The sequence below is a fragment of the Trachinotus anak genome, unplaced genomic scaffold (genome assembly GCF_046630095.1).
Source record: "Trachinotus anak isolate AG129_WGS33_773 ecotype Australia unplaced genomic scaffold, CSIRO_AGI_Tana_v1 ptg000010l, whole genome shotgun sequence".
Lineage (NCBI taxonomy): Eukaryota > Metazoa > Chordata > Actinopteri > Carangiformes > Carangidae > Trachinotus > Trachinotus anak.
The window spans coordinates 9887984-9910861 of record NW_027273861.1 but is presented as its reverse complement, the minus strand read 5'-3'; the positions used below and the strand labels follow the sequence as shown (position 1 = coordinate 9910861).

The 22878-nt window shown below is 40.2% G+C and overlaps 4 protein-coding genes across 6 annotated transcripts in view; 3 read left to right on the top strand and 1 right to left on the bottom strand.

Moving 5' to 3' along the window:
- pip5k1ca (phosphatidylinositol-4-phosphate 5-kinase, type I, gamma a) overlaps positions 1-3461 on the top strand; it is a 49707-nt gene extending 46246 nt beyond the window's left edge. For 2 of the 3 annotated variants that reach the window (XM_071487429.1, XM_071487430.1), the window contains one exon: positions 410-3461. In XM_071487429.1, coding sequence (XP_071343530.1) covers positions 410-412 — 3 coding nt within the window. In that variant the 3' untranslated portion in view covers positions 413-3461. The remainder of the gene's footprint in view (positions 1-409) is intronic. The other variant, XR_011692450.1, reaches the window with a different exon arrangement.
- Positions 3462-4881: 1420 nt separating this feature from the next.
- On the top strand, positions 4882-8628 carry LOC139626886 (ras-related protein Rab-11B-like). Its single transcript, XM_071487428.1, has 5 exons — positions 4882-5036; positions 5965-6160; positions 6257-6450; positions 6689-6769; positions 6874-8628. The coding sequence occupies exons 1-5, from the start codon at positions 4997-4999 to the stop codon at positions 7017-7019; spliced, it is 657 nt and encodes a 218-aa protein (XP_071343529.1). The 5' UTR covers positions 4882-4996; the 3' UTR covers positions 7020-8628.
- Positions 8629-8982: 354 nt separating this feature from the next.
- On the top strand, positions 8983-18028 carry marchf2 (membrane-associated ring finger (C3HC4) 2). The gene is made up of 5 exons (XM_071487426.1): positions 8983-9356; positions 11750-12058; positions 13451-13646; positions 13906-14115; positions 14232-18028. The coding sequence occupies exons 2-5, from the start codon at positions 11877-11879 to the stop codon at positions 14388-14390; spliced, it is 747 nt and encodes a 248-aa protein (XP_071343527.1). The 5' UTR covers positions 8983-9356; positions 11750-11876; the 3' UTR covers positions 14391-18028.
- A 1033-nt stretch (positions 18029-19061) lies between these two features.
- LOC139626885 (ras-related protein Rab-11B) lies at positions 19062-22564 on the bottom strand. Its single transcript, XM_071487427.1, has 5 exons — positions 22321-22564; positions 20506-20701; positions 20216-20409; positions 20047-20127; positions 19062-19811 (listed from the first exon to the last, which is right to left on the bottom strand). Exons 1-5 carry the CDS (start codon positions 22358-22360, stop codon positions 19666-19668), a joined length of 657 nt encoding a protein of 218 aa, XP_071343528.1. The 5' UTR covers positions 22361-22564; the 3' UTR covers positions 19062-19665.
- Positions 22565-22878: the final 314 nt, after the last annotated feature.

Sequence of the window (22878 nt, the reverse complement as noted above, 5' to 3'; positions counted from 1 at the left end):
TTGGAATTATGTAGGAAATACAGATCAATCAGATCAATTAAAATATTTCACCTTGGCGCAGGATTTCTAAATCTAAATCTCTGTGAGATGCGAGCAGCAGACTCAGAATTGCAACAATCAGACTGATGTAGCCCACACAAACCTTCACTCTATTGTATCACTTATGTCTGATACATGAATACTGTGCACCTGGACCCATCTTGGGTGTTTGCTATGTTTATGAGATTTGTCCTGGCCTTATCCGTTCTGTTTCCACTTCCGTTTATAAATGCACTTTGATTAGCTTAGTATTTTCTCTGTCATTAGCACGTAATGCATGAGTGGATACACATTTTACACCCTGTGGACATCAATGTGCGTATGACGTGTACACTCTGCCTAACGCATTCTCTCTGTGTGTCTCCAACAGTAAACCCTGTTCTCTGGCAGAGAGGAGCGGACGTCTCAGTGGAGAGGACTGATCAGTCTGAAGTCCAGATCTCAGTGGTAGCAGCAGGATCTCTGTCTTAGCCAGGATTTTAAACATGCATTCAAAAACTGAACACACTGAGGGAGAAAGTGACTGAATACCACAGGGGGGGGGAATCCTGACAGTGACAACATCACTGATTTCCTACCATCCCTGCCTTTCACCCTTAACAAATGAAAATTATATCAATTAATTACGTGTATGTGTGACATAGTGCGTATAAGGCTGTGGTCTTATATGTTTGACATACATGAAAGACACAAGTAACATACTGTATGTTCTGTTTCACACAAGCACAGCCACAGGCTCTGAACTGGCTTTCCCACTCACTCAGGTGAACTGCTGGTTACAGGCTCTGAATCCCCAATTCAAATTTTACTTTTAATGATGTCTTCAATGTTACTCAACATAGAAACATGGGAGTCTCTGAAGTAACATAACAATGCTGTATGTTTGTGCCATGGCCTTCAGTTTTGAATTATTTTCATATTTTCATGTTGGATGGTTCTAAATACAACAGTGCTACATAAGCCTCTGCTTCCTCATGAAACAGAAGAAGAAGACACAGGTGAAAATCAGAGATGTATCAAATTCAAAATACTGTTGATGTAGTTATGAACAAAACACAGAATTCATCCAAAATTGATCCAGAACCTGAAAATAAATTAATTACTTAACTCATTTTACTAATTTTATCAAATGAAATTAATGATCAAAGAGTAATTTAAGTATTATAAACACAATTGTTCATACATTGGACTAAGGATTCAACTTGGACAGTTTCATGTCCGTGCAAGCCATAGCAGTGTCAGTGAAGAGACACATTGCTAACGCTACTCAAATTTGCACGGACTGGTTTGACCAATCAGGACAAGCCCACCAACCCTCCTTGGTACTGGCTTTATATACTGTGCGCCACATGCAGATTTCAGTGCGTTCCCTGAGGAGTGAGTGGTCAAGCCTGTGATGTTGGAGGGCTGTGCTCGTGCTCATAGAACTGAAGTTACGATGATAACCATTGTTTGACGAATCAAAACAACCTCTAAACATGCATCATCCTCACATTTCCAGTAGTGAAAATATGTGGTTTAGTTTATAGGGGACAGAATTGAAAGACTTAATTTCCTTTAGTGAAGATAAACAGCGATTACAAGTTGTTGAATTCATAGCATAATAATTTATATCAAATGTTTTTATGTGTTTTTCTGAACGTTTCTTCAGCTGTTTTACTACTGTGAACTTTAATTTATTTTGTCTGTTTGTATTTTATGATAAATCTTCACTGTTACTGGTACTTTTAACTTTTTAATGCTGTTTTTTTTTTTTTTTTTTTTTTTTGCATCCAAAGAACTTTAATTTTGGTTTTGATCATTTAATCACTGCAGCTTTTTAGTAATTTCTCAGTTTTCTTTTTATGTCACACTTGTCATGTAAATTCAGTGTTAATACTTTTTTCACTACAGCTCTTGTGGAAACGGCTGAGGCTTATGACTATTGCCTTCAAAATCGAAGGTATTAATTACAACACTAAGGCAGCAGACATTGTCAGTCATTACAGTAATCTTCAGTGTCTTCCAGTGTTGCCCTATTTTTGGACAAGACACACAAATTATTTGTAACAGAAAAATTCACATTCTCCTGTTTTTGTTTTGAGGTGGAGGAATAGTCAGCAGCATATCAATGACATTTGCTATATCTGGATGCCCTCACACCTCCCCACAACAGGAAATCCGCTGCCTGGACATTTCAATTGTTTGTAGATGTAGAGCATCAGTTGTAGTATCTGCAGTCAATATCGTACCTGTTATCTGTGTATTTGAATGAACACAGTGCGTTGCAGTGATGACTTGGTGAGACACAGCAGTTTGTAAATGGGTTGAATGTTGTTTGCACTTACAAAGATGACCTGAAGATGAACTAGTGATAGAGGCCAAATAAACATAACATCACATTATCGTACTTCTTCAGTTGGAATATAGGAGTTTCTGCTCACACAGGCTGATATTTTGACAGCATTTACTTTAGGGTTATCAAGTGTGTGTGTGTGTGTGTGTTGGTGAAGTCAATCACAGTCATTGTATGGTTAGTGTTTACTGTAGTCTCTCTGTGGCTGACATCTAAAGACTCTCAACTATGACTTAAGTTTAAGTTCAACGAACCAATTTTTTAAATCTAACTTCAGAAACCGTTTCTTCAGTTGGTTGGTATGTTTCTATGTGTGTTTGTGTGTAAGAGAGAACACATCAATGTCAGACATTGTAAAACTGAAATCAGTTCATTCTCATGTGCAGTGGCCAGTTGTAATCAGTTCGCTGTTGTTCATCAGATGGAGACCATAGCAGCAATATTTTGTACAGTCTAGCTTTTGAGTTCATTTTAATTGCCTTATTGAGAAATTTTACATGTAGGCCTATTGTTTGTATTTTTTTCACTTGTGCTGTTGTATTTATTTTCTTTCTCATCATTGTGCTCCTGAGAATGTGTACATAAAATTATAAATACATATATAAAGATATACAAATATATTTTCCATTTGAATCGGAGAATATTATTTTTATTTGGTTTTATTTTTGCTGCTGGGCAAGAAATGATTGCAATCTACATGATTTACTGTATCATATTCTTCAGTGTGTTTATTGAGATGCAGCTGCTGTATATTTATGGTCTATAAACCACAGCTGTTTCTTTGTAAGATATCCAAAATGGAAAGATTTGTGGGTTTTACTGTACATGCAAATCAATAGGGATTCTTCCAACTGTTCAGCTGTGTTGTGTATGTGTTTTCAAATCGCGGTGTGCCCTCATCCAATAGGGAGAGTCCTTTACAGAGACATAGCATGATTTCAAAATGAATATGCATATCAGAAATGTGTATTTATGTATATCTGTGTATATTCATCTATTTATACGTGAGGATAAATAGATGGCTGTATGTGTGTGTGTTTGGACTCAATCAGAATGAATACAAAATAAAGCAGTTCTATGAATTGTTGTCCATGGAGATAATGTCATGTTATATTTTTATGAATTCCTTGTTTAAATCATCGTACATCTATTCTGAAATGAAAATGAGCCATTTGGATTTGGTAGATGGTTTTTAATCAATTACCTTCATTAGAGAGACTGATCAACATTGACCACATTAACTCCTGCTGCTAGGTTCTCGAGTCGTAGCGGCCATTTTGAAGGTTTTAATTTTACTGTATTTTAATAACATAAGTACACCTTCAATTTTGCTCGAATTGCACGTGAAGCATGTTATTTATGTCACAAAATGTATATGTAACCATTAAAGTAGAATCAGAGTAGAAATAGAATGGAAAATATAAGTTCAATGACACCATCATCAGTCGACATAGTTATTGTTGTATGTTACGTAGTTTGTAGTTTGCCTTCAGATACAACAAGCAGCTCCTGAAGGCAACGGGTTTGCCAAATTAATCAAAGTCTGAAGGCTTTCGGATCTGTTTTTGCTTCCTAGTATTGTGGGATATTATGGACATGGCAAACTGCCTATTAGAGATTGAGAATTTGAGCCTGATGGTGGTGCTACATGAGAGGCCAAGGGGGTAGCCAAACTGATGAGAAATTGTTCATGGAAATCTGGCCAGTAGCTGTTGAGATGTTTTGCCAATTCCGACCAAAATGTTGGATGGGTGGATTAACCAGCCACCACCATCCAGGCCTGTCAGTGGGAAGAGAGGAGTGAATTTGCAGATGCAAATGCAGAAATGCTGGGAAGATCACCTGAGGCAATTCTGAACACTTAAAGTTAGTCCCTTCAAGCAGAGCCAGAAACATCACATTTCCATCACTGCCAGTGTAAAGTAAGCTCAGATAACCAGCACACCAGAGGAGGAATCTCAAATCCAGTTTACCCTGTAATTTAAAACATACATAATAACTGTGTCATCAACAGTCCAGGTTGGCATGTATAATGCTGTAAATGTGTCCATCTATGTTTTGTTTGTATATCCACTGAGAAAGACCAGCTAATACATAGTACAGCCTTTTGTATCGTTTATTTTGACCCTTGAAGGTTGTTTGGTTGGATGTAGATGATCTGTTTTTGCAAAATAATACCATTACATTTTCATGAGATGGGGTATGTTGTAGCAGTAAGGAAAATACTAAAAAAGGCCACTTAAATAAATATTTAATATACCAATTCGGATGTTCTCTCCTTTCAGTAAACATTGTGAAAGTCTGCATAGTCAAAAAAAAAAAGTCAGACTAATATTGCTCAATCTGCAAGAAGGCAGGGCGTCAAATTCAGAACAAAGGGTGTACTCCCTCGCCGTGTTCTCTGCTGTGCATGATGATTGGTCGGCATTTTTCAAAGAAAGCACACGATTGGTTAATCTACCTGTCAGTCAATAAGATAGCTTTTCCTATTGGTCCAAATCGACGCAGTCAAACTCACATGCTCGCTCTCTTCCGTGAAGGCGGTGTCTACTAACAGCCGGTGGAGAGGGTTGTTGTTGTTTGTGGGAAAGTACTTAAAAAGTACAAAACTAGTCTTGTACAATGGGAACCCGAGATGATGAATACGACTACTTGTTCAAAGGTAATTTCTTCTTCGCAGGCGGACGAATGACAGCTTGTTCGTCCTCTTTGTAAAAGTTCGGCGACAGCAGGAGGAACTGAGGAAGTCAACTAAGCCAGCGTTAATGCTAAAGTCAGCTCCGCTAGTAGCAAAGTGTAACGGTAACATGGCAGGTGCTGACTGTCGAGCTAACTCTGTAGCCACCGCTGCTAGCTGTGATAGGTCAGTCCAGCAGTGTGCAGGACTAGGACAAGTCCTCCTCAGCAGTGTGGTCTTTACACTGGCAAACCAACCAGCGAGTCCAGTGGTGGCGGGCAGCGCTGGGGAATTAGCAGGCTAACGTCAGTTACCTAAGCGGCTATATAAGCAGCTAGCATGCTAACATGAGAGCTACCGATCACCTGAGACGACCTGACATTAACTTGAAACGGCAGGAGGCTCAGGAGCAGCTCTCTGGCAGAAGGCGTTTATTAAGACGGGGTTGCTTTAAGAGTTGTCGAAGCTAAAGCTGCTCAGCTAAGTTGTGAAGAAGCGAACAAAACCGCTCCCTGATTTCTCTGCGCTGCTGCTGATAAGTTTCACCTTTTTTCAGTATCGTTGTGGTTGAGAGCAACAGTTAAAACTTAAACCATGAGACAAAGACAATTACAAACTCAAAACACATTGTAAAACTCAACAAACTGCTTGTGTATTAAGAAAACGGAACTCTTACATTATAAAACAGTTATAAAACTATTAATTTATCCAACTAATCAGTGCATCCCTAAGCATGATGGGAAACAAATCTTCAAAGGTTATCTTTAATGAGTCAAATTCTTCACAGGCTGCACTGAAGCTCAGAAATGTTGCGCTCACTGACTGTAGAAGGCAGCTTGGATAGGACCATGACCACTCATATTTCACAGTTTGTCAGACTAACAGGAAACCTGCTGTTGTATTTTGGTTCTAGTTGTGCTAATCGGAGACTCTGGAGTGGGGAAGAGTAACCTGCTGTCCCGTTTCACAAGAAATGAGTTCAACCTGGAGAGCAAGAGCACGATCGGGGTGGAGTTTGCCACCCGCAGCATCCAGGTGGACGGCAAGACGATAAAGGCTCAAATCTGGGACACAGCTGGACAGGAACGCTACAGAGCAATCACCTCAGCGTGAGTTTGCGTTTTTTATTTGTGTGTAAACAAGTGTATATTGCCGCAATAAGTATTGTGCGGTGATGTACACATCTGGTTTTATGCTGTAACCAGATATTACCGGGGTGCAGTCGGGGCTCTTCTGGTTTATGACATCGCCAAGCACCTGACGTATGAGAACGTTGAACGCTGGCTGAAGGAGCTGAGGGACCACGCCGACAACAACATCGTCATCATGCTGGTTGGAAACAAGAGCGACCTCCGCCACCTCAGGGCAGTGCCCACTGATGAGGCTCGAGCCTTTGCAGGTAAATGTTGCCACCGGGTAAACGATACTACATCTATGATAGAACTGTGCAATTAAAGGAGAATTCTGCAAAACACAAACAAACAAAAAACACTTTTTGGTTTGACCACTTACACAAACCATTTATTTGAAGAATCTGCTGTGAACGTTGAAAGTTATTATCCAAGCTGTCCCCTTTTAACATGTAAAATCCTGTGATGTGTAAAACTTACATTGGGTCCACTGTTTCTCATCCTCAGAAAAGAACACGCTCTCATTCATTGAAACCTCAGCCTTGGACTCCACTAATGTAGAAGAAGCCTTTAAGAACATTCTGACAGGTAAGAAAAAGGATCAATTGTTAAATATAATGTGCAGCCTGCGATAAATCTTCAAGGTTGTGTGACTCCTAATTTTACTGAATTGTCGCTGTTTTCTCTCATAGAAATCTACCGTATTGTATCTCAGAGGCAAATATCGGACAGATCTGCACATGATGATTCTCCAGGCAACAATGTAGTGGACATAAGCGTCCCCCCAACGATGGACGGGCAGAGGGGCAACAAACTCCCCTGCTGTCAAAGCCTGTGATACTTGTGTTTTCTTTTCCTGTTTGACTTTCTGTCAGTCTTTCCTCTCTCCGCCTCCGCTTTATTTCAGCTGTCACGCTGCTGTCAACATCATACCCTCATTGGTTCAGATGTCTCTGATCCAAGACTCTTGTAGCTCACATTCCTTTTTGCTGGTTTATTTGTTTTTCATTTATTTGTTTTCCTCCGATATGACCTCATAATAGCCTTGAGAGGGAGTAAGTGTTTGCTGTTATGAGGCTGATCTCGAAGCTGTAGTGAACTACAATTTCCTTTTAATCAACCAGCATTATGGTCCTATTGACCTGCTCCTGTTGAAGGAACAGCGAAGGACTGTAGGCCTGTTAATCTGTGCTCCAAGCGGTTTCTACTTGCCTACTTTTCTCAGCCTGCTATGACACGAACTGTTAAAGTGGAGTCCCGTTCCATGTCCAGTTGAACTGACTCTGCCTGTCATGCAATACGGGTGTAGAAGAGGAGATAAGAAGAAGGTAATGCATCAGTACTTTGGAGTATTGATGTACACTCTGTGTGGAGCTTGTTGTTGCCTCTTTAATTTAAATCTCCCCCCTCTGAGCCCTGTGCCCACTGTGGCATTAAATTAGCATGAGCCAGGGACCAGACTGGCTGTGACTGTCTGACTTAATATGGGCAAGTGTGAAACAAATGAAGTGTTTTTATTTGTGTGTGTGTGTTTATGTGTGTGTGTGTGTGTGTGTGTGTGTGTGTGTGTGTGTGTGTGTGTGTGTGTGTGTGTTAATCTTAGTGCATAAAGATACCAAAGGAGACACATGCAATTGATATCAGTTTGGCTTTTTTTTGTTTTATTTATGCGTGTACAAGGCTGCTAGTATTGCAGATCATTGCTGTATTTGGCAAACCAATCCAGGCTATTTGTGCAAAAAAATGTGTAATGCTACAGTGCGAAAGTATTGTGAGAAAATGTGATGAGTGATTTTCTTTTCTTTTTCTTTTTTTTTTTTTCCTTTTTGTGAAATGGACACACCTAGTGTCTAGTTCCTTTTTTTGAGTTGACTCAGGTCAAACTCTTTGAGAAGGCTGTCTCAAAATGAAAATCTTTCTTGCACTTATGTCCAGAAATTTCAGTGGAATAAATCACCGTATATTTTTAAATACACTCAACATCTTTATTAAGTGACATTTTCTTGTTGCTCGTAATGGGAAACAGTGTTGACTGAAAAGAATGACATGCACTATATGTTGTGCTTTTTTTGTTTGTTTTTAAAGCAGTTTCCCCTCATGTACCTATTTAAATGTGGTATCTGTTAAAGCAGATTGAATACAGATGTGTGTAATCTGAGAACATTTTCAAATTGAAAACACTTTCCCTCTAGCCAGAAGCAGGAGCTAGCTGGGAAAATGGAACTGAAAGTCACAAATGCAAATTGTTTACATGGTTGGCTGAAATGCCATTTTCACCCATCTGGTAGAAATGCGTCCATGTGTGATTGATTTGATACGTTATGTCTTGTGATATCCCGCAGTTCTTCAAATAATATGTGTAAAGTCAGCAAAAGTAAACTTCCTTTGCTACTTTTACATCATGCAGAAAATACTGAAGCATCAATAAACCTAATTCACACGAAGCAAACATACTTATTTTTGGATGCATTACTCACTCACTGTGCCCGTGCTTTGTCTGCCACTGTCACCTGACGTTGCTGCTGTTTGTGCACGGTGCACACAGCCTCGCTGGACACAGGACCACCTAACACTTCGTGATCTTTATGCGTCAGGGGCAGGCTCCTTTCATTCAAACTCATTCTAGATCAGCTTAGTTTTAGTGAAAATGTGTTGATTATGTACAACTTTGTAACAATAATGACAAGTACAAGGTTGTGCATTGCTTGTTCAAACGAAAAGGGTTAATTACACAGCTCTGGCTACGCAAGCGTTGTTCACCAGAGTCAACACACGGTCGTAGTTTGCTTAATTTTCCCGAAAGTGTTGCGCATGTAATGTTTTCGGTCAGCGCCACTCCCTCTGCTCTGGTAAACTCTTGTTCCCAGTCCCATCTGCATCAGTCCGGATGGTGTCTGGCTCTCGGTCGGCCTGTGTCGATGTGTTCACCGCAGAGGCAGACAGTGTGATGAGCCTCCGGGGTGTATTTAAAGCCCGGGCAAAGCGGAAGTCTGGGCCGCTGCGTGATATCAGCTGAGAGCCGCTAGCTAGCACGAAGCTGCGCGGTGTTTCCCAGCGCTGCGCTTTGACCAGCCCACTCACACACACGGCGAAACATGAAACGAGAGGGAAATGCGAGGATACTAGGGCGATAATGCGTGTATCCGTGAAACGCTGACCAGTAGACGACTCCGGGGTGAGTAGACCTTTGGTTTTTGTGTCCCAGCTGCCGGCGGCTAGCAGCTCCCTGTAGCCGCTGACAGCTGGCAGCTAGCAGGCAGCACAGCTGTGACGGGCACCGACGGGCCACGTTTATTTGCTGGACAATGAAAACAGGCAGCAAATTGATAGTTATAACAAAAGAACATGGACGAGGATAGCCGGGGCTTGTGTCCTAAACATGTAAAACTGCAGCAGTGCTATAAACGGTGATTCACGCAGTTGTAGCACATCATGAGACAGACGCGACACAACCCTCTCTCCTCCAGGTGATAGTCTGGACCAGAGCCGTAACATCTGGCTGCCGCTGTAACGCTGCTTGTTTTGAGTCGGGAATGAAATGAAAGTTTGTCAGCTAGGTAGATTTCTTTTTCATGGCACAATCTAGCAGAAGCTACTTAGTGATGCATGTCCGCCAGTATTTTTCAAATGTCCATTCAGTGTAATTGAATTAAAGTTTCTCATCTGATTAGATCTGAAAATTCATGAGTCTGTGTGTTGACATGCATCGCTTCTCGTGTCAGCTTTGGGCCTGGCCCTTTGTTTTTCTGGGTCAGGGATTGTTCCTCTTAATCGTTCCTCATTGCAGTGATGCTGTAACTGTTTGCCATTGATTTGAATGAGGTTAAAATTTAATCTGACCAAGGAGCTGCATATTAAAGTTGTAGTTCAGGCCTTAGGGCTTCGTGAAAAGTGCACCCCTGGATAACCACTCTCACAAAGCTTTTATTATTGTCTGCCTCTGTGAAGTCTGGATTTAACAGCCACGGGGGGGCTTGAGGGCAGCATAGTTTATAACAAACAAGCCGAGACTGTCAACCATTTGTATTTTGGATCACTGCAGAGGCAAAAACTAATATTCAGTGAGGTAAATAAATATATAATTAGAATTAGAAGGACAAATGTTACAACACTCAAATTATTGCAGATCTGTTTTCACAGGTCAAATTAGATCATTAATCTGTCATTATCACCTCTTCTTAATGGGTCACAGTGAGGTTTTAAAATGATTACAGAGTGTAAATTCTTGTTTTAATTATTCATGAGAAGTACCGAGACAAAATCCCATAAATTCACACAAAGAATTTCTGCACCATCTGCCATGTTAAACCTCCTGTTTAAAAACAACACAACAACAGCAGTGTTGAGCACAAAGGATCATATAAGGACTGGTGTAATGCAGCGACATGTACAGAGCTACAGTTGGAGAGCCAGCCGTTATGTGAATAACAACAACCCAGTATTTACCCCTGACCAATTCACTAGTATGAATGGCTCATTATTTCCATAATAGTAATGTAGCAACTTCAGTGTCCAAAATCTTAAAGTAAAATTTCTGAGAAATACCTACATGTGTATCAGGAGCAGGCTATTTTATTTTCTTTCTCATGTCATTACTCCTACTATTGTCTTATCACAACATTATACTTAGAAATGTCCATGTATCCACTTTGACAGCAACACACATAAACTGTAGGCAGTAGCAAATTCAGCTGTCTCTGTAGGTCTCTTATCTTTAGTGAGGGGTTATCTGAGGGGAGACAGCTGTTTATCAGTCCGCTGCACATCACACTCACTGCCACAGACCATCACACTTGCTTTTACATAGGATTAGCAGATGCTTTGGGCAAAGTGGCCCACCTCCAAACGGACAGCTTTCTTGTAAATGACAAAATGCCTGTGTAGATAATCTTAGTTTTTCTCACATGGCAGGAAATCATTGAGCCACGAAACGCACTTTCGGATGAATCGTGACATAACGTAAAGCTCATTGTACCTCGAACTACACTGTAATGGCAAAATTGTAATTCTGATCTAGTTTCATTTCACTATTTTGGGTTTATATCAAACTGCTGTATCTCTTTACTCTGTTTTATATTTTGCTTTTGAGGCAGCTTACTATAACTTCTGAATGATTTTGTATTGTGTCAGTATACTTCAGTACTTAAAATAGTGAACGTACTCATTATGTGGAAACGCTCATGTCATTTCAGTACATGTTACGTTATTTCATTAGAATTATTGATTCATCAGTGTGTGAGGATGACTTTAATGTTGTAGCTGGAAAAATGTTCATTTAAAATGCTGCTGGGTACCTTGAGCTACAATAATGTGTCATCATTTATTTGTTCATTATGTTTGTAGTAATAATCAGTAGCTTGCTAGTAAAACTGTAAAATTAGTGTAGCACAATATATGGCTCTGAAATGTGGTGAAGTAGAAGCACAAAGTGGCATAAAATGGAAATACTCGAGCCCACGTACCTCACAAGTACAGTACATGAGTAAAAGCCCTTTTTTCTACCACTGGTAATGTTTATATTTAAAAAGCCTTTAATTCTCATTGTGTCTCTCTTTTCTGTGTTGGTAGAAACGAACCATCCCAAACCTGTGGAAGAGCAGAGTTTGCGCTTCCTGCTCCCTCCTTCATTCCTCTCCTCTGACCCTTCACTCCCTCACCACTGTCTCTACGGTGCCAGCGTCTAGACACCGTAACCATGACAACAGGCGGGTGTTGCCACCTGCCTGGCTCTTTGTGTGACTGTGCCAGCAGCACGGGTCTATGGAAGAGTGTGGAGGAGGCAGGTGGTGATGGGTGCCAGGCGCTCTACGTCACCCAGGTCACAGCCATAGATGGGCGGTTGCTGTCCTCTGTGCTCAAACCCATGGGCACACAAAGGTAAGGCTGATTTACTCCTACCCATCTGCTCCGGGCAGATGTTTGAATTTTAACACGCCTGTGCAGTTAACATGAATATCATGAATCATAATGAAGGCCTTTTTACAGCAGACATTTGGACTTGTCATAAGGTCAGGTATCTCTAATGATATTAGCAATGGCTTTTTTTTTTTTTTTTTTGCTCTTCTATTCTAATGTTTTAAATCTCATCTGAAAACCTATTTAATTCTCTAAGGCATTTTATTGATACTTCCTTATTTCTTGTGTTAGTTGTATTTATTTATTCAAATATCATCGCTCTGTAACTGTAAAGCACATTGCATATCCCTGGTTCTGAAAGGAGGCATATAAATAGAGTTTTACTTATTTACTATTCAAGCGTCTCAGGGTGACAGCGCACACCTGTGCTTTCTTCACTGTGACAAGTCAAAATGTCGTCAGTGAGAAAGGCCTGCCGTTCAAAGGTTCTCATTGTATGTACTTATTCAAACTATTATCCTACTATAAACTTTTTAGGCTTCCTTGTTTTTTTCTTTTAAGGTTTGTTGCAGTATTTATTATATAAGTATTTCATTTTAGATATTAAAGTTATTTTTCACACTGTAGGCTCCTTACTTAGTTTTTACTCATTTTGAGGTTTATCTTGGATTTGTTGGAACATATCGCTGTAAAAAGTCCTTTCTATGAGTTACTTTCACTTTATCCTCTTTTCTTTTAGGCACTTTGAATGTCATGTCTATTTTTAAATGTAACTGTATATGTATCAGTGGGAAAAAAGAAATGTTTTACTCTAAGTCCCCCATTTAACATTTGGAAGCACTGTATAAATGTTTTATAAATGGTTTATACACTATTACGTTGTCAGAAGCAGCTGGAAGTGTTTATTGATAGATTAGTTCACTACTGGGCCTCCTCCTATCAGCACCCATAAGTGAAGGCTGGTGTGTAAACAGATAATGAATGACATCATGGTAAAACACACTTGTAGTAATATAAAATATGCCTTCATGGGAGACATTGTAATTGTTGACAAATACTCTACATTAATAAACACTTAAAAAGTCCTTGTATATGCTTATAACTTCATTATCGTGTTATAGACCTTCTATTTAATGTTTTTAATATATGTGTGTGTGTGCGTGTGTGTGTGTGTGTGTGTGTGTGTGTGTGTGTGTGTGTGTGTGTAATATTGTAATCAGTAATGAGATTATAACCTAGTTTCCCTAAACAATGATATATTTGGGGCTTGTGATCATATGATTCTGGTCGCCTTTACTGATGAATCAGAGCCTGATGAATCAGACACAAAATGCATCGTTAGCTCTTCCTTTTTCAGAAAGTTCTTAAGAAAATGTAGCATTTTATTGCTGTAACTGCACTTTTTTGTCACAGCGATGGTCCCATCTGTCGAATTTGCCACGAAGGGGGCAACAGTGAGGGTCTCCTGTCACCTTGTGACTGCACAGGCACCCTGGGCGCAGTGCACAAGAGCTGCTTGGAGAAGTGGCTGTCGTCTTCCAACACCAGCTACTGTGAGCTCTGCCACACAGAGTTCAGCATTGAGCGCCGACCAAGGCCTCTCACAGAGGTAACAAAGGTCAATGCCCTTTGCCTTGTCTGCATCAATCTTTCTTCTTGTCCTTTTTATTCTCGTTGAATGGGCTTCTGTGTGTGAATGATTGTGCATATGTAAATGTGAAGTAGCTTTTTCTTTTTTTTTTTTTACATTTCATCCCTCTGCTTGCTTGCTGTTTTATCATAATGAGTCTTTTCTGTTCTTGAATGACTTAAAATCTCTTTCTCCCTTTCTTCCACCTTCCTTTCTGCCTCTTTTTCATTTCCCACAGTGGCTGCGGGACCCTGGCCCTCGCAATGAGAAGAGGACGCTGTTCTGTGACATGGTGTGCTTCCTGTTCATCACGCCCCTAGCCGCCATTTCCGGCTGGCTGTGCCTGAGGGGTGCTCAGGACCACCTTCAACTGGGGAGCTGGCTGCAGGCAGTGGGCCTCATAGCCCTCACCATCGCCCTCTTCACCATCTATGTTCTGTGGACCCTGGTAAAACTGAATTCACATATATCAGGTTGTAGCATTACTGTTATACAGCCATTTTAAAGTACATGGAAGTAATTAATGTTCCTTCTTCCTCTTCTCCTCCCTGGTTGTCCCTGCAGGTATCTTTCCGCTACCACTGTCAGTTGTACTCTGAGTGGAGAAGAACAAATCAGAAAGTACGTCTGCTCATTCCTGAAGCCAAGGAGTCTAACTCTTCCCAGCATTCTTTGCTCTCCACTAAACTGATAAAGAAGCCTGCCAATGAGAGTATAGTATGAGACCAAATGATGGTCGATGATAATGGTGTCTTTTGTGTGTGGGGGCTGATTCTCAGTGCATCATGCCAGCCAGCAAGATTTTAAAGAAGCACTTGTGGGTTTTTTCTTTGCTTTTTTTTCTCCATTTTTTTTCCTTTGCCCCATCGGTACCTTTTTTTTCACATTGCATTTTTAAAAAAAAATCTGTCCTTGTGTGGATGCAGGAGTGAGCACATTTCAGTGGAGTCTGTTGTCACGCTGGGTGTTGACCAAGCTTATGCAAAGGCACTGAAGAATGGAACAGCACATGAAAGTGAGCGGAGACATTTACGGAGACAAGGACACAGTGTCATCATCTACAATGTGATGAGAACAACAGTGAAAGTGAAGGAAGGAATCGACCAAACTAACTTGTTTAGTGGACTGAGAAATGGTCTAATGGCTGTCCTGCTTAGTTTCAACAACCCCATCGATGGTTCACAGATGACTGCAGAGAGTAGCACGTTGATTCATTGTTGTGCTGCAATGACGAAAGTGTGTAAACTGCTAGATACATGTCATACCTGGGCATGCACTTACCTACTAAGGCCTTGTATTCTCTACACAGCATTGCCCATTGAGGAACTATTTCAAGCACTTACTGAAAAGCATAGCTCTTTGATTATTTACATTTCACAATCCAGATGCCAGTACGCTGTCAGAGATCAATCGCTTTAAGTTTAGCTCAAGCCTACTGGACGTCTTTCAGCGTTTTTCCAGCATCTGTTTTTACATCTCGTCCAAGAACGGATGGCAGCATAACATTAGTAAAGCCAGAGATTGTGCAATAAAACACTGTGGACATGGAGGTCGTCATAGTATATGAAGAGACCTTTAACAACATGCACAGTCATGCATGCAACCACTGTCAATAATTTTGGGGGATTTTTTTTTTTTATTGTCAGTGTATTGTAAAATCATTTTTTAAACCACTAAAGAATGAACAGATTTACTATTCCTACTTAAGTAGGGTTTAACAGTGTCCTCATAGAGGTTCTTGTATTATCAGCACTTAACAAGTAGGTCTTTATATTTATATAGATCGACAGAAAACTCCCATCAAAATGGCTTTTAGAGGAACATTTCCACAGGTGTTCAGTGGCTGGTACCATGTACTAAAACGTCCTTTTTAATGGCTTGTTGAGGTACTTCATTAATTTTTTAAGCAATATATATTGCTATATGTGTGTAGTTTCCATGATCACAACAATCAGGGATATAGAAACTTCTTGCAAGCTTGTATTATTCAAGTCACGGTTAAACAGAGTTTCTCAGGAGGGGATGTTCAGCGCTTCTGTCAGTCTAAAATAAACTTAACCTGCCAACAATGACTTTCATGGTGGATACATTATGCAAGCACCATAAGGCCAAATCTCACTTTAGCTTTGTTTTTTATTTTTCTGCTAAGCAGGCCACTATGCTCATGTGCTCTTCTAAGTCCATGTGATGAATGTCTTTTTCGGAGGTGCCAATTTTCCATCATTACGCAGTGATGTTACTGACCAGAATCAGCTGTGTTAGCAGTTTGGGAGAGTAGAGAGAATTCACATCTCTCTCTTGTATATAGTTGGGTGCAGTTTATGGTCAAATCGCTTATAGTGGCTGTTAATCGACCAGTCAGAGATGATCTTCTCTGCTTTAAGAGGCAGAAAAACACAAACCACAGAGTCTGCCTGGTTTCCCATGTTATAATGTGGTCCACTTTTGAACATGGTTCATTTCTTCAATCCATTTAATTTGGGCTATGAGGAGACGGTTAATTGCCACTTGAACACACTGTGGGTTATCCACTGGGTGAGAAGCTTAAAGAGGAAAACCCCAGCAGCACTTGTAGTACTGAGAACTATGTAGAAAACCAACATAACTCAGCCTATGGCCCTGATGAAGGCCACAGACTCAAACGCATTGGCTTTAAAAATACAACACTATTATCCTGTCAGATCATGCAGGCGATAAGTCTTGAGTTCAGTATCACTGGTTTTATTATGTGTGTGCAATTCTGTGGGATGCAATTAAAAAATACCTGAGGTATACTGCACAGGTGGCATAGGGAGCAAGAGGGCACGCTTTAAATCTGATGATGAAAAAATACTTTCTTTCTTTTTTTTTTTCTATTACAAACTAAATTTTAATTCCAAAATAACAATCATTTGCTTTTGGGTTTTGTGTTTCTCTATTGAATGGATTGAAATTTAAAGCTTTATCACTTTGTTTAATTTTTATTTTGTCATTCTTCATGGTTTGTTCTTTCCATTTGCCTTTCATTAATTTTCTACTAGATGGATCCATTTTGTAGATGCAAAAGCCCAAAAGTCTGGATTATGCATATTTGTGTTGATAATACCTTTTATTTAAAATACAGACAGGTGACAAAGGAAAAACCAACAATGAGGCTCGAACAGTGTTTTACTTAAACTAGCGTGTGGTGAAGTCACAAAGAGGCAGATGTGATCTTAAACCTTGCCTCCATGTCACAAACAAAGTGTCTGTGGAGAGAGTCTCTGGGAGGAAAGCCAGACCATTTCAATCACCTTTCCAGAGCGGACTTTGGTTCTTGACTGTCAGTAAGCGTAAAATACTTTTTTTTTTTTCCTCCTTTCTCCACTGTGTTGATCGTCATACTTGAGAAATCGTGTGATCGGAAATGACATTACAACTTCAGTGGCTTCTTGTGGCTGTTGTGCAACCTTAGCTACAGGAACATGATGCATCTCAGTAGCAGTGTTTGGTGGGAAACTGACACCACATCTATCTGACTGCTGACAGTGAGGCATTACCAGTGACCAGTGGCTGTTAAGTTATTTCCTCACCCTGGCCTCTTGTCCACAGTAACATTACACTTTGGAACATTTAGCTCATGGTGGGTTGTCCCACATACCGTCCTAGTTAATCATTTGTTTTTTGTTTTTAACTGATCTAAGAACAAAGGATTATATCCTACATTGCTGCAGTGCAGCTGGGGCTCGTCTGCCTTACAAGCTTATGAGTCATTTGATCATCCATGTGTTTACTGTTTGTCATGAACAAGGCTTTACTCCGAGTATTGGGATCTATCTGTGCACTGATTTGAAGTGATTGATGTAAAGAGATGCAGTAATTTGAAATGGCTTGAAAACAAGAAACAACTGCATTTCTAAGTTTATGTATTTTGATAGTTTGTACTGTATTGGAGATGTACAAAGTTGCCCACAAATTATGCAACACTGCTCCTTTAGTTGCCTGCCTCTCCATGCCAGAGTTACCAGAGCTACACAAAACAGATCCAGTTTCATTAGACATTTACCATAATGTAATAGTTACTTTATACTGATTCCACAATTCAAACCCAGAGAGGGATTTTAAATCATTGTTTTCTTTGTTTATTTCACAAATGAACATGTAGGTGGTACTTTTGTTGTTATGTAACATGTTTATAATCTTTTAATGCTACATGTCTTTTTTGGAGGCAGGGTATGTTAATATGTGTCATTTGTTGCAATTCTTCAGTATTCACATTTTTAAATATTATGATGTAATTGGTGTGCTGTGGAAAAAAAGAAAGATGTCTTCACCAAAATCCTGGTACCTGCAATCAGCCAAGAATTGTTTGCAAAGCAAATAAAACATGTTGTCAAACTGTGGCTGAACATTAATTCAGTTGATTTGTTTTCTTGTTGTTTCTATTTAGATTGCTGCATTAATGTGGAAACTGTTATTTGTCTTTGACTTGAAAACATCTGCATGGTCGTCAACATGACAGTATAGATGCTCTGATTGATATGATAGGGCTGTTTACAGGTCATCCTCTTAGCTCGGTGGGGATGAGACGTCATTACTTTAAGTCTGTTTTTGACCACAGCCACTGTGTAGCCATTAATCCCAATGAAAAATAACTGCTGGTGTCAAGTTTTGCTACTGTATCTGTGGAGAGTCAGTCTCCTTGTCCTATCCACTGCATCTAATAAATGTAAGCAGCTTAGTTAGAAAAACACTATTTAACGTCGGTCTCCGCACTCCAGGAAGGAGGCAGACTATCTAAAAAAAAACCCCACTAGAAATGCTCAAATATTTCCAGTGGTCCTTCAATGGGAAGTCGAATGAGGACAGGTTGAACATACCTGCTGAACTCTGCTGCCCTCAGCTACAGATGACGTTGACGCTTGTAAACCTTTTGCGTACTGTATCATGATGTTGGCACTGGAATTACTATTCAGATTTAATTACATTTTATTTGGCAGTTAACTAATCTTTATTAAAATGCTCATCCCAACGTCACAGTACCGAGCTTTTTTTTTTTTTTGACTTAATGTACAAACACCACTTTATTACAAGTAAAGGTCCTGCAATCAAAAACGTAAGTAAAATAATGTCATATGTGACTCATTTTGCTAATGAGTAATTTTGCTAATGTAAATTATTTGATTCTCGTTACTGATGCATTGACATTTAAGCAGCATTTTACTGTTGAGAAGGTAGAGCTTATTTTTCTTACTTTATGTGATATTGGTCTCTTTACTATATAACATTACAGCATGCTCTATAAACTGATCATGTTTTACATGTAAAAGCTTGACCTATTACAGCTATAAGATAAATAGTACCATTCTTACTTGTAGTAGTACATGTAGAAATGTAATGGAGTAGAAATATTAAGTACAACGAAATTGAGGTATAGACAGTTTTGTCAAGAATTTTATTGTAAAGTTTTTACAGTTCTTAAACTGAAAGTAAAACAATGACAACTTAAGCCAAATATTCGTCAATAAATACTTAATGAGGATATTTTTGGCATGATAACTTAACTGATGTAAGAAGAGCGTAAGAACCACACTGTCAAAAGGCATAATACTGCTTCACCAGGTTGGAGTAACTGCCTGTAGTTTATTTACGCAGCACCATCTAGTGGTAACCATTGAAATGTACGTCACAACCTCCCTGTGCATGACAGCGTTTCAGTAGAGTTCAAACAACTTCATAGGCTTCATTAAGACAGCGACGACTGCCTCGTTCCTGCATTGCAGGAACCTTCACATTGACTCCATGAACAACTCGACTAACCAAGTGACATAAAGGCTTCTTGTTTTCTTTCATGGCAGAAGAGAAGAGCACGAGTGAGTTCAAAAGTATTATATAAAACAGAATGAAAGGTAGAAGGAGAAATAAAGTATAGAGTGAAGGAGGAGTTGGCCGTGAGCAGAGCTACAGGAATAGAAAGTGCACAGCTGATGTGATTTCAAGGTGGATGTAGAGGAGAGGATGAGTGTCATTGAGTTGAGTGTCACAGGCTCTGGCAGCACTGGAGTTTGTTGCCCTTCTGCCCGTCAGTGGTTGGCGGGACACTTATGTCCACAACATTGTTGCCTGGAGACTCATCGTGTGCAGATCTGTCTGCTATCTGCTTCTGTGACACAATGCGGTAGATTTCTGCAGAAGGAGATCCCAGAAAAAAAAAAGGATCATAATGATGCAAATGGTAAAACATGTATCCAACTGTGCAGCTTAAATGTATGGTACATCTCATGGTGATATATTTCGTTGTACTAATTTTTCCTGTATTACCTAATGTTATAAATGACAAATAGGCCACACAGAGATCTTGAGGGGATTCTAAGTAATGTATCATTACATGATATCCTGCACTGAGTCTTCTTTTTCCTACCTGTTAAAATGTTCTTAAAGGCTTCCTCTACATTTGTGGAGTCCAACGCTGATGTCTCAATAAATGAGAGAGTGTTCTTTTCTAATGTGGGAAGAGAAGGAAGTACATTTTAAAAATGTGCACAGTGGCTTCATTTCTTTTTATTACCGCAGCACTTGGTTTCATTTACCTGCAAAGGCTCGAGCCTCATCAGTGGGCACTGCCCTGAGGTGGCGGAGGTCGCTCTTGTTTCCAACCAGCATGATGACGATGTTGTTGTCGGCGTGGTCCCTCAGCTCCTTCAGCCAGCGTTCAACGTTCTCATACGTCAGGTGCTTGGCGATGTCATAAACCAGAAGAGCCCCGACTGCACCCCGGTAATATCTGGTTACAGCATAAAACCAGATGTGTACATCACCGCACAATACTTATTGCGGCAATATACACTTGTTTACACACAAATAAAAAACGCAAACTCACGCTGAGGTGATTGCTCTGTAGCGTTCCTGTCCAGCTGTGTCCCAGATTTGAGCCTTTATCGTCTTGCCATCCACCTGGATGCTGCGGGTGGCAAACTCCACCCCGATCGTGCTCTTGCTCTCCAGGTTGAACTCATTTCTTGTGAAACGGGACAGCAGGTTACTCTTCCCCACTCCAGAGTCTCCGATTAGTACAACTAGAACAAAGACAAAAACTTAAACACTAAGCAGAGCAGGAGTCAAGGAAAATGTTGCTCTCAGATTTCAAACACTCCAGCAGTTGTTTTGTGATTTTGTGGCAACTTTTTACTCCACCCATGTTCACCTCCGACTGCCTCATCATCGCTACTGCAGCTGTTAATTTTCCTTAATTTATAAGTGCACATTAACTGACATAAACATACCACAATTATTTCACTGGATGATTTAATGATTCGGGAGGATTCAACTGCAGAATTACAAACCCTGATGCTTGCAAATACATTAGGTGTATCAAATAACTATAATTATATGATGCCCTGTAGTCAGGCTACCATTCAGTCACTACCTCCTCAGTCAAAGTGAAAGTGCTGACTGGTTTTGATTGTTTTGACTTTGCTCTGTTGGGAGTAATGCCTGCTCTCTGAGAAAACTGACTCAACAGTTTCTCAAGGCCTCTTGTTCCTGTGTCGTTGTTACGAGTCATCACTATCCTCCAATCAATTTCCAGCAGCCACACTAGACCAGAGCCTCTTTTTCTATTGGGCTTGACAAGACAGATGTGGCAAAGCTTATGTCTCTGTCACCTCTTCCATAAACTCCCCAAGTGTTAAAATCCCTGCATCTAAATTTCAATCGATGAGTTGCAATAAAAAGACAGTTGGTGTGATGTGCAGTAAAATAATCTTGTATATAATATGTTAATTACAGTGCTTTATGTTACTAAAGCTTGCTTTCAAATCAGTCTTAAATAAGACTCCTTCTTTGGGGATCTAAAACATCAGAGCAGTAACAAGCAGATTCTTATTCAGCAAAGTCAGCAGCATGTTATCAGGAAAATGAACTCCAAGGTGTAAAAAGGACCATGTGAATAATTACTCAGTAATCTAGTAAGTACCCTGTCATTGTAGTAATACTTTTCATAATGGGATACCAATCTCAGAGCTTTGAGCCACATTGTACCTGTGCCCCTGGACAGGCACTGGACAAGCAAACTAAACTCCCACACTAGAGTTTCCTCTTTACTGCTTGCAAAGAGAGCGAGTTTCCTCCCTCAGGGGACAGAGTGACAGCTCCACCACAAAGGGAACTCCTGTTTCCTTTCTCCATTAAATTCATCTGATTTCATGGGAGCGGCTTAAGAAAGTAAACCACTACTGATGCTCCAGTTTGGATAACTACATTTTAAGTGTGTTTATAGCTAGGTAATGACAACATCTCGTCGATGGCAATAAAGTTGAATTTACTCTTTGCAAAAGTAATCGCTCCACCCGTTAGATTAGCTACTAGCCTGCAGGGCTAGCTCGCCATACGCCCTCCTCTCTGTAAAATCCACACAGCCCAACACATAGTTTTCAGCTAACTTTGACACATATAAAAGCGGAAAAACACCTTAAGGTAAACGCAAATGTGGTGTTAATTAGAAAGAATGAGACTGAAAAGTTGCTCTAGCTAAGAAAGCAGTCGGGCTAGCTGCAGTTAGCTGCCACCAGCTGATGTTAACCTGACCACTGACGTTAACGCAGCTAATGTTAGCATGCTAGCCCGAGCTTAGCCGGTTCCCCTGCTGGATATCATCAAACAAGGTTATTCACAAGCGCGTTTCTCTTCCGCTTACCTTTGAACAAGAAATCATATTCGTCATCTCTGTTCCCCATCGTTAGATACAATCACCTCTCTGAGACTGCGGCGCTGAAGGAAAGTCTCGCCCCTGCTCTGCTCGGGGAGAGGTGCCAAGATGACAGGAGACAACGCGCATATCGCGCAGGAGCGGCAGAGCCGCCGCGAGACGCAGTTACGGTAACGCCGCACCGTCACGTGACCGGCGTGGCTTCAGGTGCAGCGAGTTAAAGAGCAGTAAGGCGACACGTGCATTGCCATCATCTCTTGTTCTCTGTTAAAATGTAACAACCTGACATCTTTGGCCCCAGAGCTGTCATTTGTATGATGCTGTATGACATCACATATTGATTATTGATGAATTCCTGATGATTTGGCTTCTAAAATTGAAAATATAACGTTTTTATTTGATTTTCATTATCATATATCATATTTAAAGGTTTCCACTTCAATAAATTATTCTTTTTGTCTGATAGATAGTTCACTATCACGTTTGACCTTGGAAACAGTAGTTTGACAAACAAACTTATTCATTTTTTCTAGAGTCAAAACATGG

What these genes read in the sequence shown, in the direction of transcription:
- LOC139626886 (XM_071487428.1), top strand. Translation starts at nt 4,997, where the DNA reads ATGGGAACCCGAGATGATGAATACGACTACTTGTTCAAAG. An exon ending in TACAGAGCAATCACCTCAGC is followed by an intron (nt 6,161 to 6,256) that starts GTGAGTTTGCGT and finishes TGCTGTAACCAG; the next exon opens with ATATTACCGGGGTGCAGTCG. An exon ending in TGAGGCTCGAGCCTTTGCAG is followed by an intron (nt 6,451 to 6,688) that starts GTAAATGTTGCC and finishes TCTCATCCTCAG; the next exon opens with AAAAGAACACGCTCTCATTC.
- marchf2 (XM_071487426.1), top strand. Translation starts at nt 11,877, where the DNA reads ATGACAACAGGCGGGTGTTGCCACCTGCCTGGCTCTTTGTGTGACTGT. An exon ending in GACCAAGGCCTCTCACAGAG is followed by an intron (nt 13,647 to 13,905) that starts GTAACAAAGGTC and finishes CATTTCCCACAG; the next exon opens with TGGCTGCGGGACCCTGGCCC. An exon ending in TCTATGTTCTGTGGACCCTG is followed by an intron (nt 14,116 to 14,231) that starts GTAAAACTGAAT and finishes TTGTCCCTGCAG; the next exon opens with GTATCTTTCCGCTACCACTG.
- LOC139626885 (XM_071487427.1), bottom strand. Translation starts at nt 22,360, where the DNA reads ATGGGGAACAGAGATGACGAATATGATTTCTTGTTCAAAG. An exon ending in ATATGATTTCTTGTTCAAAG is followed by an intron (nt 20,702 to 22,320) that starts GTAAGCGGAAGA and finishes TCTTTGTTCTAG; the next exon opens with TTGTACTAATCGGAGACTCT. An exon ending in TGAGGCTCGAGCCTTTGCAG is followed by an intron (nt 20,128 to 20,215) that starts GTAAATGAAACC and finishes TTCCCACATTAG; the next exon opens with AAAAGAACACTCTCTCATTT.